General features: G+C 37.8%; 3 protein-coding genes and 1 pseudogene across 7 annotated transcripts; all 4 read left to right on the forward strand.

Annotated features, from left to right (window-relative positions):
• The first annotated feature begins 369 nt into the window (after nucleotides 1–369).
• Nucleotides 370–6,589, forward strand: LOC119981173 (protein LONG AFTER FAR-RED 3). Of its 4 annotated transcripts, none has more exons than XR_005464059.1 (15): nucleotides 370–552; nucleotides 647–798; nucleotides 911–1,012; nucleotides 1,111–1,183; nucleotides 1,452–1,558; nucleotides 1,650–1,773; nucleotides 2,372–2,566; nucleotides 3,211–3,296; nucleotides 3,765–3,872; nucleotides 4,329–4,424; nucleotides 4,514–4,612; nucleotides 4,762–4,836; nucleotides 5,286–5,417; nucleotides 5,560–5,668; nucleotides 6,217–6,343. XR_005464059.1 is itself a non-coding variant. In XM_038824222.1 (15 exons), the coding sequence occupies exons 1-15, from the start codon at nucleotides 471–473 to the stop codon at nucleotides 6,236–6,238; spliced, it is 1,569 nt and encodes a 522-aa protein (XP_038680150.1). In that variant the 5' UTR covers nucleotides 372–470; the 3' UTR covers nucleotides 6,239–6,589. The 4 variants fall into 4 exon arrangements, 2 of the variants coding, with proteins under 2 accessions (XP_038680150.1, XP_038680149.1); XR_005464058.1 differs by having other exon boundaries at nucleotides 371–552; nucleotides 6,143–6,589; XM_038824222.1 differs by having other exon boundaries at nucleotides 372–552; nucleotides 5,553–5,668; nucleotides 6,217–6,589.
• Nucleotides 6,590–7,124: 535 nt separating this feature from the next.
• Nucleotides 7,125–10,941, forward strand: LOC119980524. 2 transcript variants are annotated; one of them, XM_038823252.1, is made up of 8 exons: nucleotides 7,125–7,428; nucleotides 7,729–8,013; nucleotides 8,082–8,144; nucleotides 8,227–8,436; nucleotides 9,134–9,252; nucleotides 9,613–9,710; nucleotides 10,113–10,237; nucleotides 10,314–10,941. In XM_038823252.1, exons 1-8 carry the CDS (start codon nucleotides 7,198–7,200, stop codon nucleotides 10,470–10,472), a joined length of 1,290 nt encoding a protein of 429 aa, XP_038679180.1. In that variant the 5' UTR covers nucleotides 7,125–7,197; the 3' UTR covers nucleotides 10,473–10,941. The 2 variants fall into 2 exon arrangements, with proteins under 2 accessions (XP_038679180.1, XP_038679181.1); XM_038823253.1 differs by lacking the exon at nucleotides 10,314–10,941 and adding an exon at nucleotides 9,918–9,946.
• A 936-nt stretch (nucleotides 10,942–11,877) lies between these two features.
• On the forward strand, nucleotides 11,878–15,339 carry LOC119980499 (annotated as a pseudogene).
• Nucleotides 15,340–16,970: 1,631 nt separating this feature from the next.
• On the forward strand, nucleotides 16,971–19,204 carry LOC119980391 (protein SHI RELATED SEQUENCE 6-like). Its single transcript, XM_038823073.1, has 3 exons — nucleotides 16,971–17,896; nucleotides 18,125–18,427; nucleotides 18,919–19,204. The coding sequence occupies exons 1-3, from the start codon at nucleotides 17,374–17,376 to the stop codon at nucleotides 18,927–18,929; spliced, it is 837 nt and encodes a 278-aa protein (XP_038679001.1). The 5' UTR covers nucleotides 16,971–17,373; the 3' UTR covers nucleotides 18,930–19,204.
• The last annotated feature ends 52 nt before the right edge of the window (nucleotides 19,205–19,256 follow it).

Below are 19,256 nucleotides of genomic sequence, written 5' to 3' on the forward strand. Positions count from 1 at the left end.
ATCAGGTAAAATTTTTATGTTTGGACTTGAATCTGATTACTTTAATCCAAATTGAATTTTCGGATGTTCTTAATTGACTAAACTCGAATTGGTTTAAATCTGAACAAGTAAATCAAATAATAACTTAATCGAGTTAGAATCTGAACAAGTAAACCAGATAAATTTTTTTGTGTTTTGACTCTAATCCGATTTTAAGTCGGATAAAATTTTTATGTTTGTATCCAGATTTCAAACAATATTCAAATTTGATTTAATAAGTATCAATTCCTGTCCGGACTGAGTTTTGCCACATGTTATTTACAAAGTCGGACAAATACGATCATCCGGACCGGATTTAGTTCTGCCACCCTAAGGTCCAAATACCATGGATTAATCTCGCGACCGAGTAAGAATATTTGTGTAAGTAGTGCTATGAGGAAGAATGAAGGAGAGTCTCAATTTCTCAGACCTTGAAGTAGCAGAGTGAAAGCATGAGTCTTTACATAGTCGTCTCCGCCACTGTCGTCTTCGCTCTGTCTTTTCTGTCGCTGCCTCTTCTCGAAACCACCCATTGTAATCTCTTCATGACTTGCCCTGTTTCAATGGATACATACTTAAAGTCATAGACATAAAGCTGCTAATTCGTGTGTTTTTTTTATTGATTTAGATTGGTTGAAATTGAACTCGAGAAGATTAGTAGCGGATTTGATTGTGCGGAATGGGATCATATACACCAGCGATGCTTCTCTGCCTTTCGCCGACTCCATGGCCGTCCACAACGGCAGGATACTCCGCATCGGAAACTACTCCTCTATTCAGGTGCTTTAATTTCACCATTTCTGAAAATATTGGAATTACTCAAGTATAAGTATAGGAACTGAATTGAAAACGCTGTCTTATCGTGGTTGTTAATTGATTTCTGAAATTTCAGGATTTGGTAGGAGAAGGGACTAAAGAGCTGAATGTTGAAGGAAATGTTGTGGTTCCTGGATTTATTGATTCACATGTACATTTTATTTCTGGAGGACTACAGGTAGTGGTCAGTGCGTAATTCACCTTTCGGGTTGGTTTGGTTGGGGTCTCTGTGGTGTTATAATGGTTTCAGGTTTTTTCAATTTCAATGTTGGGCAGATGATGCGGGTGGATCTTCACGGTGTAAATACAAAAGATGAATTTTTGAGAAGAATCAGAGAACGGGTCACGAGTAATGGCCGTGCTTTCTTAAGCTCTGTTACATGTGTTCTTGGATACAGCTCCTTTAAAATTTGTTTTACCTGGAGGAGGTTGTAATACACGAATTATATTTTTATGGACAAAGAAAGTGTAGACTCATGAAGTAGGCATTCATTCTTGTCTACAAACTTGCATGTATTTGGTGTTCTTCTATGTGCTTGTTTTGTATACATAAGCAAGAAATGAGTTAGTGTAATAGAACATTCTGAAAAAAAATTGTTGGGACCAACTTTTTTCAGATTCAAAACAAGGCTCCTGGGTGTTGGGTGGTGGATGGAATAATGATCTGTGGGGTGGAGAATTACCAACAGCTTCATGGATTGATGAAATTACACCCTATAATCCTGTAAGAATGCTTAAACTAATTGATATTAGCTATTGGCACCAGATATTGGGATTTGAAGAGCAATGTTTTTCTAAGATAATTCTTGTTGCAGGTTTGGCTTTCAAGAATGGATGGTCATATGGGCCTGGCTAATTCTGTGGCACTAAAGTTGGCTGGAATTAATAATATGTCAAAAGATCCGAATGGTGGAACTATTATAAAAACTTCTAATGGAGGTAACATTTTGTTTTATCAATTAGTTTTATATAGATGCAACTGCACTGCTCGGAGTAGATCTATGCTCTCATCAACCTTTTTTGAAACTTTTGAGCGTCTCACCACTTGTTATGGACCAGACAATAGTGTGGAGCGCAGTTGTCTTGGGTTGGAAGCATGTTGTTGGCATTGGACTTTCTATTTTTACTGGGTTTTTATTCCTTCCTTCTTGAATTTGGAGATAAGGCAATAGTAGAGTCTCTCCGCCACTTACAAATTCTCTGTGCAGGAAAGAGTGATGTTGCACGATCCTTCTTATGTCTTCTTTTTTCTTTCACGAACGGAGATATCCTTCTTATGTCTTACAGTCTTAGATGGACACTCTTGTTGAATATACAGATATAGAATTACCTGTCACAAGAACATTTTGTTTCCGAAGCAAGATGATACATATGCATCTACATTTCTGTTGTTTCCTTTGAGGAGAACTCCTTACTTTGTTTTTCCTTTCCCTTTTGCTTTTGCTCCTCATCAGCACAAATTTGATTGGTACACATTTTACTGTTAAATACATACGTCTCCAGCAATGACTTCCAATTAAACATCGCCATCATGCAGATCCTACAGGATTGCTGATTGATGCTGCGATGCAACTTCTTCTCCCACAGATTCCAGAGGTCTCAGTCTATGAAAGGAGGGAAGCTTTACTTAGAGCTAGCAATCTTGCCTTAATGAGGGGTGTGACAACAGTTGTTGATTTTGGAAGATATTTTCCTGGAACTTCAATGGAACACTCCTGGGAGGATCTTTCAGGTTTCCGTCATAACAATTCCTTCTGATAAAATTTGTAGCGACATATATTGGCTTTGGCATCCAAAATAGTCATTTAAAGTAGAATTACTAAGTGCCAAAATGTTATGAAAATGCAATTGAAAAATGGAGAATTCTTATTGATGATCTTAATTTGAACAAATGTCAAGAAAAAATGGGAAACTGATTAAGCTTCCAGGAAAGTGATTGTATTATTTTCATATGTCATGCAAACTATTAAATTCGTGGGCCATAAAGATGGATCTCTTGCTTGATTATACCTGATTTAGTCAGGTCTTTAAGATTCGTGCTTTGGTTTAGTGATTTTAGCTTTTGATGGTTAGAGCTTTCACTCAGTCTGGTTAAATATAGGGTTTCGAGGAACTTGTCGCGGTGATTATCTTTTCCTGTGAAGTTCTCTTTCTTTGGGTACTTATGTTATATATGATGGGTTCAAGGCTTCCATCCCTTCTATAGTTGGGGAAATTTTTAGCTAGCTATCCAAAGAAATAATAATAAAATAAAATAAAGCTCGTGTGGCCTCTTTAGATGGAATCTTGCAAATTGATAATGCACTTGCTTGTCCTGTATATCTGTTTTACATTGCAATTCGTTTATTTGTTTTCTGAGGTTTTTGTTCTTAACAGATGTGTATTCCTGGGCCAATTCTTCAGGGAAGATGATGATCAGAGTTTGCTTATTTTTCCCGTTAGAGACGTGGTCACGCTTAGTTGTATCATTTCTCTCTATCTTCTGCATTGGAAATCTGCTTTATTTTACTTCCCTATAATTTTATATAGCTAGCTGGTTATAAAATTTTCCTTGATTTTATATTTTGAAATGAATGAATGTCTAAATCAGAGGACAGATTTTTCTTTGTAGCCCATGAAAATCAGAAAAACATGAACGTGGTTGTCATATATCAACTGCCAGTTTCACTTTTGTTCAACCATATTTAAGCCAATTTTTGTTCAAAATTTATATGAATGTTAGTTCATCTAACTACATTTTGATTGGTTAGAAAACTTCCTCACTAAATTGTTATTTCTGTTAATCCATTTCCTTCGATGGGTAGTTCTGGTGATGGTGTTCTCATTCATTCATAGTTTGGAAAGGCGACATTTTCGTTACTTTTGTTTATCAAGTGAAGTTACATTTCCTGCTTTCGCATTCTTTACTTATATAGTTATATGCCACTCAGGATCTTATTAGCAAAACAGGGCATGCGTTGAGCAACTGGATTTATTTGGGTGGTGTCAAGGCTTTTGCTGATGGGTCTTTAGGCTCTAACAGTGCACTCTTTCACGAGGTTAGAACGAGAATACTCTGGTAGTCTGGTTGATTTAAGATCAGCTTGGAACTTGTCTACTATTCTATCATTGCACTACCAGTGCCCACCCAATATATTTTAACCAAACAAAATGCCTTCTTTTTCTTCATTTTCCATTCTATAATTTTCTTTCCAAATCACAAGAGAGGTCACCTAAGGAATTGTGTATACGAGATTTCACTAAAAGAAAAAAATATTCCAAACCTAATGTGAACCAGAGATCTTCAATGCTACTTTTGAAAGCATCACACAGTAATGAACCGTAGCCATAATAGAAATCAAACATGGCTTGTAGGCAGCTCTACAACTTTACTTTGTAACAAGTTTTCATCTATTTTGATCATATCCATGCTAGATTGTTTACTCTTTTTTTTACATAAACCGTTTAGCAAAATGGTTCTTTTATTAAGAAAAGCGAAAGGTTTAATTTTGCAGCCGTATGTGGATGAGCCTCAGAATTATGGCCTACAAGTCCTGGAGTTCAAGACACTCTCGAACATGACTACAGCATCTGATAAATTTGGGCTCCAGGTGCTTCCTTGTCTTGTTAAAGCCCTGATACGTGTTGTGTGCTGAATGTTATTAGTAGTGTTTGACTTCTACTTTTTAACTTCTTTCAGGTTGCTATTCATGCTATAGGTGATAAAGCAAATGACTTGATTCTGGATATGTTTGAGTCAGTTGCATCAAAGAACGGAGAAAGGGACCGGAGATTCAGGGTAAAATTTGTTGCTCAAAAATGAATTAAGCTTATAGAAAGATATTTTTTGCCTTCTCTAGTCTGCCCTTTAAGTTGACTGGTAATACTAGTTCTAACTGTTCAACAATTATGCCCCATTGTTTTTTTTTCTGGCACAAACTCTTTCAGGTTGAGCATGCCCAACATTTGACACCTGGGGCCGCTGATCGGTTTGGCGAACAAGGGATTTTTGCTTCAGTACAGGTTTTTTCTTTCTATTTAAATATTGTAGTAGCTTTTTGAAGCCTCTTAAGTCTTAACTGCTAACATCCTGCTATCATGAAGCTGCTTGTGAGCATTGCTTGAGGATTTTATAAAGGAAAAAAGTTTGCATCCAGATCTTGTATTGTAAATTCCCTACAATGAGAACGTATTGGATTTATTTTCCTTTTCTTTTCTCTTTTCCCATTCTTGTCAATCCTAAGCATTCTTTATAATTTAATAGCATTCCATATACACTCAACGCAAATGGCGAGTTTTACAGAAAAACAGACGCACAAAATTTGTCACCTTAGGAGATGGCAAATTTAGTATGGATATGAACCAATTTAACTTGTCATGATTTGTCCAGAACATTTAAGCATCTGTTCACATTTCGTTTCAGCAACAAAGCTTGTATTTTTGTGTAATGGTTTAATGACAATCTTCAATAGCCAGAGCACCTATTGGATGATGCTGATTCTGCAATAAGGAAACTGGGGATGGATAGGGCTCAAAAGGGATCTTATCTATTCCGATCACTTCTAGCCGGACATGCTCAATTGGCCTTTGGTTCTGACTGGCCGGTGAGCATTAGGACTCTCATTTTCCTATGTTTGGGATTTTATATTTTCCTACTATTTCTTGGATATTTTCTTAAGATGATTTAGGCTATCTGATTTTCTTTTCTTTTCGAAATTCCTAATCAGTGTGTTTTTCAGGTTGCAGATATCAACCCTTTGGAAAGTATCAAGACAGCAATGAAAAGAACTCCACCTGGTTGGGAAAATGCGTGGATTCCATCTGAGTGTATTTCATTGGAAGAAGCTTTAATTGCGTAAGCAATGCCAATATGATTCTTCATCTGTCATCTACTTTGTGATGTGATATGCTTGTTTGGTCTGTTTTATACATAGTTGATCGTCTAATTTCTGAGAACAATTTACTAATCCCGAGTTTAAGAACATAACCCGGAATTTTTACAAATTAAATTGCCTCCTCACCACCTCACTACTAATCCCCGTGTCGATTCAAGGTCTAGCCAGAACAGCATATTGTCTAGCTTCCCTTCTGTCCTGTATAGCAAATTTATCAACCATAAAATTTAAGATGGTTGATGATCAACCGATCAAGACATGCAATTAGTATTAGATCATATAAAAATCTATATCTGCTCGTTTGGCTTTCCTGCCTTTGAGCTTTAAACTTCAACCTCATACATCTGTGTGTGTGCGCGCATGCTCTCTGGCAAGTGCCCGTGGGTCTCTAACGTTGCTTTCTGTAGCTACTGAGCTCATTCTTGCTTTTGCAGGCACACTATGTCAGCTTCTCGCGCTTGCTTTCTTGACCGTGATCTGGGATCATTAACTCCTGGAAAATTTGCAGATTTTGTAGTACTGTCGACTAATTCATGGGACGACTTTGTAGCTGATGGTTCTGCATCAGTGGATGCAACATATGTTGGCGGTGTCCGGGCCTATCCATTTTCCTCCAAACCATAAGCAGCTATGAACTAACACACTTGGATCATGTAGATGTGTTTGAAAGGGGAAAAAAGAGAGGAGGATGAGTTGCAGTATCTCAAATTGTCATTATTAGCCAGTTTAGTTCTTTGCAAGTATACAACTGTTGCAGATATTGATTTGAATCTCTCTTAGTCTCTTGTATATTCTTCATTACATGGGTATCTTGGAAAACTCAGACAAATCTCCAAGGAATCACATTTTATGAAAACAGTGCAATGATTTATCTTCAGTCATGCCCAATGACTATCAACTCTAACATTCCTACACTAAAATTGTTATCTGGCTACTGTTTTGGATCGCGGATTTATCAAAACTCTTGATCGTCACAAATTTTTACCAACCATCCATTGATTGAATCATGTTGAAAATTGAGCTTGAGGTCACGGCACTATCAACTCTTCCCATCGTTGATCCGGCCATCAACAGTATTATTCGACTCGTCTGGATGAGACACATCTTCCTCCACCAGTTTCCAACCAAAATAGTTGCCAAAATATAATTTCCCGTGTATGACTAAAACGGGACAAACTTTGTGTTTTACTTTTTAAATTTTTTATCTACTTTTGTCTTAGCTGTTGATCATAATCGAATCGATTGATAACCGAATTGATTGGTCGGTTATTTTCCAAAAAATTTACATCTCTCTCTAAAGAACCAATAGAAAAATCGAAAAAACAGACTGAATTCTCGCACGTGTATATGTATATTCCTCACTATTGGGTACATGGGTCCTACTATCTCCACAAGAGAACAACTAAAAATCTTTTTATCCTGCTCTGCAATTGTTCTCCCAAAAAACAGAGACTCTGTGTTCTGTTCAGTAAAAAAATAGCACAACAGTATGAGCTCCGTAGTTACTCTAGCTTGTTCGTTTCCATGGCTTACATCTGTACTACCATCCTCTTCTTCTTCGTCGAAGTTTTTGAAATACCAATCATGCCCTTCCTTCTCAAAACCTTGTCACAGAGCGGTCTATTGCTGCGGATCCCAACCTCAATATGCAGTCACTGATCTCGGATTCGTCTTGCACGATGCTCTTGATTCCTCTGGAGTCGACACCACCCATGCCAGAGTATGTAAAATTGCACATATATATATATATATATATATATATATATATATATATATATATATTTATGGTTTTCGATTAAGTTCGCTCGAGCTTGTCTAGCTTTCCATTTGTGGATGTGTATATTAGAGAAATGGAATTTTGTTGAATCCTATTCAATGCTCTATTTTGTCGAGTTGTGTAATGCATTATCGATAATTTAGACTGAAAATAGATTAATTTTGATGAGTTTTGTTGATTGGATGAATTCAATTTGATTATTCTTTTGTGGTAAAATTAAATCAATGCAACTATGGAGTGCAGGAGGCTAGGAAGGGTTTCATGTCCCAGATTGAGAGACTGTCAAGTATAGAGAGGCAAACCAGCATAAGCATTAATAGACGTGTTGATTTGGGGAAAACGGCTCTCTATATAGCAGCAGAAGATGATTCCCTTGTATCACACTCCTCCGTTCCACTCCCTGTGGATGCTTTTGTGGAAAGATTGGATGATCTCTCAACGGGCTACCTTTCTTTCTATAACTCTTCTTTTGGCTCATCCCCGGAGATTTTCTTGGAATGTTTGGAGAGCTATTTGTATGGCAAGAAGGTATCTTTTTCCCCTTACTGATGCAATGCCATCTTGACATAAATAATATCCTTTTTGTTCGTGGTCAGGGTTTCCGAAGAAGCTACTATACAAGGAATCAATTAGAGCCACGGGCTTTGTATCTTCACTCAGTTAGGAATTCTGCCTTCTTTCTCATAACTTCAACTTTGTGGTGGAGCTTTTTTGGTTAATGTATGTTGATACTCTGAGCAGGTTTTGACACATCGATCAGGATCCGCTGCTATGCTGTCACTTATATATTCAGAAATCTTGAAAATGCTACGCTTGTGGACCATATTGGATTTTGATTGTGAGATATTCTTCCCTCATGATCGTTATGGTCTTCCCAGAGGCTATCATAAGCTGAAAAGCAAGGCATCTGATCAATCACATATAATGACAACACAAAACCTACTGGTGGAGGTAACTCTGCATCCTTTCATAGATATGCTTTTAGATTTTATGGGACCTAGGTAAGTGGAGAAGCACGAAATTGATCCTTGTTTTCACCTTGCACGCATATGCTTTTCAAAAAAATTTGGAAGTTTTGCAATGGGAAACTGTCTAGTTTCTCAAGGCTCTTTATGCATGTGTAACAATCTAGAGTGAAGATTGTCCAGACAAATGCAGAAGGGGGCAATGGGTAAGAACTAAGAAGAACCTTAATGTAGATAAGGTATCTGAAAGGAGGAAAGATGTTAGTGGCGTTATGGTTTCATCAACCTACATGCATTAGCGAAGCCATTCATGTAAAGTTTATTACATATAGGATATATGGACATAGCCTCTAATTTATGAACACACAGCCTGATAAACATTTCCTGAAAGTGCATATTGAATTGCCATTTGAGATTTCCCCAAGATTACGAAGGGCTTCAGATACATGCATGAGTTATTGCTGATCCTGATAACTGCAGTCTGCATATCCTTCTGGTGCTTCTTTCTTGATAAATAATAAAGGCTTTCAATCTTGTGTACCTTTTTCCTGCATCCTTATTGTATTTACATGATTTAATGCATACCTATACTGTTTTTTCCCCCATTTTGTCGTCATTATAAATGAATCACCAATTGCTTCTGAATTTTTGGCTTTGATCCTTATAGTGTACTGCATTTGCAGGTTTTGAAAAATTTGAAGGAGGCATTTTGGCCTTTTCAACATGATGATCCTAAGACTTTATTCTTAAGTGCAGCAGAGGTTGCGAATTGCACTGATAAATCAAATGTTGTCAGAGAAAGGTATTTTCATTTTACTGCTCCCACCTCTCAGCTTGTGTTTGTGTTGCTCAATTTCTCTGGTTTGAAAACTGTACTGGCCACCATTCAGGTTCAGGTAACATTCCCGTCAAAGTACAACTATGTAAGATGCAACTTACAAGTGGAACCATAAAATAAAGAGTGAAAATAGGGGAAAAGTTTCACCTCAATGATGAAACATGATGATGTAAAAAACTGACCATGAATGAGCCGAAAAGACAAGTAATTCCTGGTTCAATCTGTCCACCCCATCAGCCCTGTCCAATTTCTTTTGTAATCATTTTTCAACATTAACCATTCAACTCTTTATTTTTTATTTTTTTCCTTTTGTCCCAATTACAGTGGTTTTCAGGTTGCATCTGCAAAGGCTGCTCAACATAGGCTTGAACGTGGTGTTTGGACCAGTGTACGTTTTGGCGATATGAGGCGTGCATTAGCTGGTATGTATGAAGAATCATTTTGATGATAACTTTTTCTTCCCCTGTTATGGTAAAAAAACACAAGACACGAGTTTATTGCAATCTAAGATATGTATAAGTCGGAAAACAATAAGTACACATGTATCTGCTTATGTATACTGTGTTTCTGTTAGTAAGCAGATAGTTATAATCGAAGGAAAATCTTTACATTGTTGATGTATTTGTTAGGTTAAGTTGTCAAGAACGAGATTCCAAAGGTGGTCTACAAACCATAATGCTGGCTCAGTGTAGTGTATATTCTTTTTTTTTTTGGAGGCAATTCTATTGTTTGCCCACAAATTTTATCAGAAGATACTTATCAGAAGATATGTGCTTGATTACTTTATGACTATTCTCATATGGATATTGTTGCATATTTTGCAGCTTGTGAACGTCTTATACTTCTACAAACTGACCCGAGGGAGTTCAGAGATTACAGCATTCTTCTTTACCATTGCGGATTTTTTGAAAAGTCACTGCAGTATCTCAAGCTGTATCAAGAAACAAAGGTAAATTTTCTATCCATGTGGCATAAAATGTGAATTCCATCCCAATGAACTTACAAGTCTCTTTTAACAATGGCAGAGTTCTTCCCCGGAAAGCCCTTCATCCAATAAATTTAGCAGCCTGGAGAACGATGCTGTTGAGAGATTGATGGTACGGCTTACTTTGATCTTGATGGAAAAAGGTTGGAGCAAGGCGTCAGACAGAAACTTTTTCAGCAATAACTCTGAACCATGGTAGTTTTCCTCATTCTGTTGTCTCAAAATGGACTAAGAAAGCATCACAGAATACAGTTGGGAAGGGTGATGGTTCATTTAATTCGATTCTTCAATAAACCCCCATGGACAAGATGATCGGCCCAATTTTGGCATTTTAGCGGATGCCTACATTTTAAAATTGGTTCATCTTTATGGAGTGAGGACCACAAGCTGGAGGTATTTTGCATATTTTGAAGGAAGATTGTCTATCAAAGGATCCACAAATCGGACTGTGCCGGGGGAAGGTAGCACCCATTGACTTGATTTTAGACTTCAAAGTTCCATATAACCATACTCTCTCTGTAGTGTAATATACTTGGGATGTTATATGCTTCGACATGTAGTAAAACTTGTAGTAAATGATGTGTCTCTTGCTGCTTATCTCTAACCAAGAAAAAGAATCACAGTGTATGTATATACTAGAGTTTGCAATGTCAGTCAGCTTGCTCAGATTTTTAATTTGTTCACCACACATGATTAGATTGTTTGATGCTTAATTGCTTAATGTATGTGAAGCTCACTCTTCAGAATGACTGGTATAGTCTATCTGCAATCTCTTACATACTACCATCTGATATTTGATACATTATGAACTAATACATGTTCTTTGTCTATTAAGATTGATGCATTGATAACTGACTTGGATTCATTTCCTGCTAGTTTATCTTTTTCCCTTTGGCTATAAATAATAGTTTCTCAAGTTTGAGTGCAATCCCAATGGAGATACAGTGTTCCAAATGCACCATGATGCAAATCCAGACCTTTTTTTTTGTTCCCAGAGAATCCACCCGAGAGTCGTCCCACTTCTGTATGGTAAATTTCGAAGGCAGCGGTACGTCCCAATATATGTTCTAATTCATTCATTAATATAATCTCAAGCATGATATTGAATCCGAGTACATGCATCTAACTTTCACATGCCAATATTCGCCTGCCATCCAGACTACTCCATGATGACGATGTAAACATCCCTACTGTGCATGCACTTGCACAGTTGCACTAAATAGGTAAAAGGGTACATTTCAAGACGTTTCTCTAGCCTACACAAACATGCACTACCTTAGAAACCTAAATCAAAATTCCCACCACATATATCAACTACTCTTGAGGCTAATTCACTTGGGGAAATCTAAAATTATTGATCTCAATGATTTAGCATATACAAATTTAGTTAGAAGAGTCCTTTTCCAACATCAATTACTGTTATCCCAACAAGGAAAGAAGAAGATGATGATGATGACAACGAAAACTTGCTTGCTTGTTGTGGCATAAAGACAGCAATAATGGTCGACTACAACTTTCTTCTCACGTGTCGTGGGAAAATGAGAAATATGCATACATTGACTTGACTCCGAAATGGTCCAATTTAATTGAGTGTTGGTTACAATCTCATATGCAAGGTATTGGGAAATCAGAAGTATGAGATTCTCGCATGGATTTATATGGACATTGAGCTCTCCAATCTCAAAAGTTCATATCAGTGTGATTGTTAACGCTTTTGAACTTTCTCTGCTCCTTCTTTCCTATACTATTATCACAGAGAATGGAGAATATTCAATTTTCCTATATTAATATAGTCATCGAGTTTGCAGTTTCAACTTTCAATATTGCAACAATTTCAACTTTGGATCATCAAAATGAAAAATTTTGAACATGGTTGTTGGGTTGAACTTGTCAAGTCACCAAAGATTGCATTCATCTTCCACTCTCTCTTCCTCTTTCTCTCTCCTCTCCTCTCTGAGGATCTTCAAATGAATCAAAACATTTTATGGATCTTGATTCTCCTAAATTTGTTCATAGTATCTGCTTTAGGTGTGGACTCTCACTATGAAGCCTGTAAGGTCCCCAGAACTTGTTTCAATGACACCCAAGAAATACGCTACCCATTCTACATCCAAGGACAGCAAAAGGCCTTCTGTGGCTTCCCTGGATTCAACCTCTCTTGCAACAACAATGGTCAGCCGGTTATTAGATTGTCCGACAACGACTACATCATCCACCAAATCTTCTACAACAATCAATCCCTTCGCGTCTCAAACGCCGCAGCATTCTATTATACAAACACTAACTGTGTCCCTCCAATTCAAAACCTGTCGCTCCCTGCAACCAACCCATTTCAGCCAATTAGTGCCACAAACATTTTCTTGCTCTATAATTGTAGCTCATCATCGATCGATCGCAACCTTACAGAGTACAAGCTCGATTGTCCAGGTACTGGAAATGGTAGTTCGTCCACTCTGGCTTTGTTTGAGGAGAATCCGGATTTGGGTTACGCATTAGATCAGTGTAGAAATGGGATTGTGACCAAGGCACCAGTTGATGCGAATGGAATGAGAAGTGATGGACTAGTTGTTGAGACACTGAGGACGGGATTCGGGTTGTCGTGGACTGCCAGCAACTGCAGTGTCTGCGAGCGGAGCGGAGGAAAGTGTGGATTTGATTACCAAGTTTACCAGTTCAGATGCTTCTGCACAGACAGGCATCATTCCTTGCTGTGTGTTACTGGTAAGTCTTACTTTCATGGCTTGCTGGACACAGTCACAGCCCACCTCAGCAGTCCACTTGTTTGTGTTTGTCATGCTGTGTTACTTATGTCCTCATGTAGAGCAGTGTCCTGGCTATTGGGTGTGAATGACCAAAAAAAATAGTCACTCCAATAGTATCGGCGTGATTGTGATTGTACAATCACTACAATAGTCACGCCACTGCCACTGGCAGACTGCCACTGGCATGAAAGTGCTATTTTGGTAAGTGTCAATACTGGTTAAGGTAATGGCCAAATATTAGTTTATTGTGGTCAGGTGTCTGCCTTTAGGGAGAATCAAATACATTAAGATGGCCAATGCCAGAGTGTTTGGCTGAATATCCTGCTATGATTGGTAGTGTTTTATGTGATATTGAAGTGAAATGAAATGTGCATATTCCTTCCTTGGTAGGAGGAACCCTTCTTTTGCCCTTGTTAGTGTGTGAATTCGAAAAACTATTTCAGTTTAGGTATCAATGGAAATAGCATTTCTAAATGCTGCTGATGATGTGAGTTGCCACTGAAAACAGTCTCTCCACATATTATATAGGTCATAGGATTAAGGTCGCGTATATCCCGTACTCTGATCACGGTGGGAGCCTCATAAAAAGGCCTTAGGGAGTTCACCTAGACGTCCAGAAGCGGTAGCAAATGCGCTCTCTAGTGAACTTTCATACCTCAGATTTCTTTTTTGTGATTAACTAAGGTAACTTAAGCATCCAACAACATTTTTTCAGCTATCTTAAATCACTTCAAAATTAGCTGATAACAGACATAAATGAGATTTGTGTTGATATGTTCAGGTTAGGTATGTGATTTGTTTTCCCACTCTTTTTATCAATGTCTTGAATGCCCTATTAATGGCTCATTTTTTAATCGATTTAGTCGTAGATCGATCGAGATGGAAGCGGAAGGTTGCTATAGGTAAGTCATGCACTCACGCTCTATAAAGTATGATTTTCTCTGCTTTCTCCAATTCAGCATGAATCAGGACTGCTTAAAACTCTTAAATCTTCTTTAAACAGGAGTTGGTGCTGCTTTTGGCAGCATAGCCATTATGTGCACCATTGTTTTCTGCATTATACGAAAGATGCTATCAAATGCTGATGATCCAGAACTTGAGGCAATTATTAAGGATTGTGGTCCTTTACCTCTGAAAAGATATAGTTTCTCAGATGTAAAGAAGATCACCAGCTCTTTCAAAGAAAAACTTGGGCAGGGGGGTTATGGGTGTGTCTACAAAGGAAAACAACTCGACGGTCGTCTCGTGGCGGTGAAGGTCTTGAACACGACAAAAGGTAATGGTGCGGAGTTTGTGAATGAGGTTGTGAGCATTAGCAGAACTTCCCATGTCAACATTGTCACTCTTTTGGGATTTTGTTTAGAGGGAAGCAAGAGAGCCCTCATCTATGAATTCATGTCTAATGGGTCTCTCGAAAAATTTATATGCAACAAGAGTAAAGCAAGTACCAATCAACAACAATACTTGGGATGGGAAAATCTGTACCAAATTGCAATCAAGATAGCTCAAGGGCTCGAGTACTTGCACCAAGGCTGCAATACCAGGATTCTGCATTTCGACATAAAGCCTCACAACATTCTCCTAGACGAGGACTTTTGTCCGAAGATATCTGATTTCGGGTTAGCAAAACTGTGCACTAAGAAAGAAAGTATTGTCTCATTACTTGAGTAAAGAGGCACAATTGGATACATTGCTCCGGAACTGTTTAGCCGAAACTTTGGAGGAGTTTCACACAAGTCTGATGTGTATAGCTATGGAATGATGATTCTTGAGATGGTTGGAGCAAGAAACAATGAGAACATCAAGGGTGAAAATAGCAGCGAGGCATATTTTCCACATTGGATCTATAAGCGACTTGAGGAAGACAATGGTTTGGGATTGAATGGTGGTGTCATGACTGGATTAGAAAATGAAGCTACAAGGAAGATGATCTTGGTGGGTTTGTGGTGCATACAAACCAATCCATCAAAGAGGCCTAACATTAGTGAGGTCTTGGACATGTTCAGAGGAAGTGTAGAAAATCTGCAAGTCCCGCCACGACCTTTCGTAGATTCTCCTTCAAGATCACTACCGTTAGAGTCTTTCAACTCATCAATCTTGTGACAACAAATGTGTACACCTTCTAGAGAAATTGAACTCCATTTTGGCATGATCAAGGGTGCTGAAAATAGGTTTGGTTTGGTTTTGTTTTAAACTAATATAGTTGGATTTGTTCCAAAACATTATAATATGCTGACTCTGTTTTTCTGTTTTCTCAGTTGCTTTCATCTCCTATTTTTGCATTATATATTGCTTGCTCAATTTATTTTGACGGTGTTATTTTTTTCATGAATTTTAGTTAGTATTTTTAACAGTAATTTTGGTGTGTTTTTCTGGTGATGGAGATCTATTGTAGAGTTTGTCGTCTGCTTGGTGGTTAACAAGGCAGGGAAGTCGAAACATGATGTGGATTTTTTTTAAAAGTGTTTTTTTTTTCCCCTTGTGAGATCTTGACAGTTATAGTTTAAGATATTCTCATGTTGTTGTGTTGGTTTTTATGTCTTTGATTTGGGTGGGTGGTGGGAATTGTAATGAGCTAAATATCATTTTATGGGTTTTGTCCGTTTTTGTTAAACATTTGTGTTATGCGTTGGGTTGTGATCCAATTTACACTTTTATCTTAGATATGGACGTGCACTTAACGACCTGAGTTTATAATCATGTCAGCTATCCAAAGGACAAATACGTTTATTATCGTTCTCGATTAAAATTTTTTTTTAATCAACTTGATTGGTTAGAATTGAGCCCATATCCTTTGTTTCAAATTAAATGCGGCATGTTTCCGACCAGGATTAGGGAGATGAACACTGGACTCCTCAAGTGAACACTCTTAGCCGTTAGATTAATCTGATGGCAGGAAAAGTAACTATTTTCTTCATATTTCTCAACACGTATTACAAATTAAAAACAAATCTCGCTTTATCTTCTCTCCATCCCTTTCTCTTCCCCTCCCTCACCTTTTGTCTTCTTTTTTCTCAATTCTAGATCTTTTCTTCCCCAATTCAGTCTCGATCTCTCTCCTGACCGATCGAGAACTCAATGGCCAAGTACTGCGAATGCGACAAGCGTTGGATTGTGGAGGACAGCCGCTAATTCACTTGGGAAAACCTCAAATCATTGATTTCAAGGATTTAGCACATATAAATTTAGTTACAAGAGTCCTTTCTCAACATCAATTCCTATTATCTCAACATGGGAAGGAAGATGATGATGATGGCAACAAAAATCTGCTTGCTTTTTGTGACATATTGACATCAAGAATGGATGCCTAGGTTAGAGTTGTAGTAGGTGTTTAGATTAGGGTTAGGGCATAGACTTTTAAGACTACAATCACTCTTAACTTTTGACTAATAGGCTTAGATGGCCCATAATTCCACCAATACCAGAGCTTTCTTTTTTGATAGTCCATTGATGTCCAACAAAAACACGAGTTAGTGGGACTGTTGTACATCAAATTACAGTAACCTCCGTTATAACAATTTTAAAAATTTATATTGTTTTTAAAAGTAAAAAGAAAAATTATATATGTATAGTATTTTGTTTAATGAATTTAATTATATTTTTTGTTTCAAATAAAAATTAAATTCATCTAGAAAAAGACATGAAAAGTTTTAAGTTTATATTCAAGGGTTCAGAATTATTATATCTTTTTTATATTGAATTTGATTTTTATTTTGGATAAATAATATATCGTTGGATTCGTATAAATGATTAAAACATAAATATAATTTTTTTGAAATTTTAAAAAAAATTACTCTCGACGACAATGGATTTACAACAGGGGTTGCTATAAAAAAACTACAACAGCCTTCAATAACTCCAAAAACACCCCTGGTTATCAAAAGAAACCAAAATTGGCAGTCCTCCATTGTGACACCCCACCTAATAAGAGTACAGATAGAAACTCGTCTCATTGATTGAAACCCGACTCTGATATTATATCGGAAATTTTGTTCTTTTGTGCCATCGTCTATGTCTATGGTATTTAAACACATAAAAGACCTTGTTATATGTGAGATGTTGAACTTTTCTTATAAATCATATGACGTGATGAAAACCAGACCTAGCAGAGACAGTTGCTTAAGAACACTTTCAGTTTTTGATTTCTTTGTAAATAAGTAAATCAGTCTATCATTCTTTGTATCACAATCTGCAACTGTGGCCAATCCCACCATCTCTCCCCACCTACAATCACCACCCACCACCAGAACATGGCCGCCTCAACCACCAGCTGCCGCCATCACCCACCACAACCCCACACCCATTCACCCTATTTTCCCACCTGATCACCAAATCAGCATGCTTGGTCTCCACAACATCCTCCTCTTAGCTTCTTCTCAACAACAGGCCCAAAACCCACACACCATTTCCTCAGATCACCACCACCCCCACAATAACAACCACCCAACAAATTTAAGGAATCAAGATTGCAACTTTAATGGTTCAACTGATCCTTGGAGTCTAAATAAGTGTCAGGAATTGAGTATTGTGGGAGATGAGATTAGTGGGACTTTTGGGACTTGTACAGACTGTGGGAATAAGGCCAAGAAGGAGTGTAAGTATAGAAGGTGTAGGACTTGTTGCAAGAGCCGAGGGTATGATTGTTCCACTCATGTGAAGAGCACTTGGGTACCGGCCTCTAGGCGGCGGGAGAGGCACCAGCTCGGTGGTGGTGGTGGTGGAGGATCTTCTGGGTCTTCTTCAGGTGGTGTTAAAAGGCCAAGAATTGTGTCCTCAGGTGCTACTACTTCTAATAGCTTATCGTCTAATGCTGCTGCTGCACCTGCTTCTTTGTGCTTTGACACTGGATCTAGTCATCAAGGTATCCTCTTTTTATAGTTCTCTATTGCTTAGATTTGTTGATTTCCATTTGAATCTTGCAAGCTAAATTGAGGATCACTGTCAATTTTGTTTCAAACTGATTTGGGTTTGCTTAGTTATTTATGAAAGATCAAGTCAACCTTTCCTTCTTTGAATGATCTGGGTGAAGGGAAGTAGTTCTATGATAAAACTAATGAATATTTTGACTTGGGTTCTCATTGAACTACAGATCCAAGCTTTAAACAGTCCCTTCCTGGGAAAGTTAAAGCCCCAGCTGTCTTCAGGTGCATTAGAGTGACTGCCATTAGTGGTGAGGAAGCTGAGGTTCTCTACCAGGCTACAGTGAATATTTGTGGCCATGTTTTCAAAGGGTTTCTCTATAATCAAGGGATTGATGAGAAAAAGGTTTATCCATGTATCTCAAATGTGCATATGGAGAGTAGTACTAATGGAAGGGAATTTTCTGTACCAATTGTCAAGCCATCCAATGCTTATCCGGCTTCTGGCAACCAGAGATTGTTTGAAGCTGCAGGTATGGTACCAAATTGATCTAATGTTGTTTTCGGGTCTAATGCTCAAAATTTAAAATTACCTTGGAGATAATGACCTACACCAATCTAAATGGGAAAGTTATTTCAAATTTTGTTGGATTGATTAGGTCATTTGTTGGAAATTTGGTGTGAACAGTTTTTAGTTTCAAGTGACAAGTTTTCTCTAATATAGATGGTAGAAATGTAGCATAATTATTGAGAGGTTAATCCAGTTAACTATGAAGCTTTCCCTCCAAACATGTTTGAAAACCCTGAAACTTCTCACTGTGATATGTTACTAGGTATTACTTAGAATGGTATACCACCATGGCTGGAGCATGGTTTGAATTGAATTCCCGCGGTGTAATAAATTTCTCCATAGAGCCTTTTTCTGCAATCCCCGCATGTCCCTTTTTTTTTCACATATAGAATTTTATTCGCTTGTTTGTCTACTGTTAGACCGACACTAACGATAGTTCTGTTAGTATCACAGGTAACGAATGAGTGTCCATCCAACCTGGAAGGTTTCAGTGTGCTTGGCAAGCCGATTGTTGTATAGAATAGCTCTTAGAAGGATTTCTGGCGGCCTGGAAGGTTTCTCTCTCTATTTTGATGAGTGCAGCCCTTCAAAGATGCAAAACTATATGGTTATTACCACACATAAGAGATCAAATTCCTGTATCACTGACTTAAACCCGATTTGGTGCTCTGTATTCTCTGTATAACAGTCCATTATTAATTGGGAAACAAGTTGTAGTATGTTTCCTGTCCAGGAACAAGCTGCCATGTTTTATTTCACTGTTATATTGCAGCGGAAATGGTGTTGAATGG

Source organism: Tripterygium wilfordii, chromosome 16 (assembly GCF_013401445.1).
Source record: "Tripterygium wilfordii isolate XIE 37 chromosome 16, ASM1340144v1, whole genome shotgun sequence".
NCBI classification, from domain to species: domain Eukaryota; kingdom Viridiplantae; phylum Streptophyta; class Magnoliopsida; order Celastrales; family Celastraceae; genus Tripterygium; species Tripterygium wilfordii.

What these genes read in the sequence shown, in the direction of transcription:
- LOC119980391 (XM_038823073.1), top strand. Translation starts at nt 17,374, where the DNA reads ATGCTTGGTCTCCACAACATCCTCCTCTTAGCTTCTTCTCAACAACAG. An exon ending in CACTGGATCTAGTCATCAAG is followed by an intron (nt 17,897 to 18,124) that starts GTATCCTCTTTT and finishes ATTGAACTACAG; the next exon opens with ATCCAAGCTTTAAACAGTCC.
- LOC119981173 (XM_038824221.1), top strand. Translation starts at nt 471, where the DNA reads ATGAGTCTTTACATAGTCGTCTCCGCCACTGTCGTCTTCGCTCTGTCT. An exon ending in GAAACTACTCCTCTATTCAG is followed by an intron (nt 799 to 910) that starts GTGCTTTAATTT and finishes CTGAAATTTCAG; the next exon opens with GATTTGGTAGGAGAAGGGAC. An exon ending in ACAGTGCACTCTTTCACGAG is followed by an intron (nt 3,873 to 4,328) that starts GTTAGAACGAGA and finishes TTAATTTTGCAG; the next exon opens with CCGTATGTGGATGAGCCTCA.
- LOC119980524 (XM_038823252.1), top strand. Translation starts at nt 7,198, where the DNA reads ATGAGCTCCGTAGTTACTCTAGCTTGTTCGTTTCCATGGCTTACATCT. An exon ending in TCGACACCACCCATGCCAGA is followed by an intron (nt 7,429 to 7,728) that starts GTATGTAAAATT and finishes TATGGAGTGCAG; the next exon opens with GAGGCTAGGAAGGGTTTCAT. An exon ending in TCAAATGTTGTCAGAGAAAG is followed by an intron (nt 9,253 to 9,612) that starts GTATTTTCATTT and finishes TCCCAATTACAG; the next exon opens with TGGTTTTCAGGTTGCATCTG.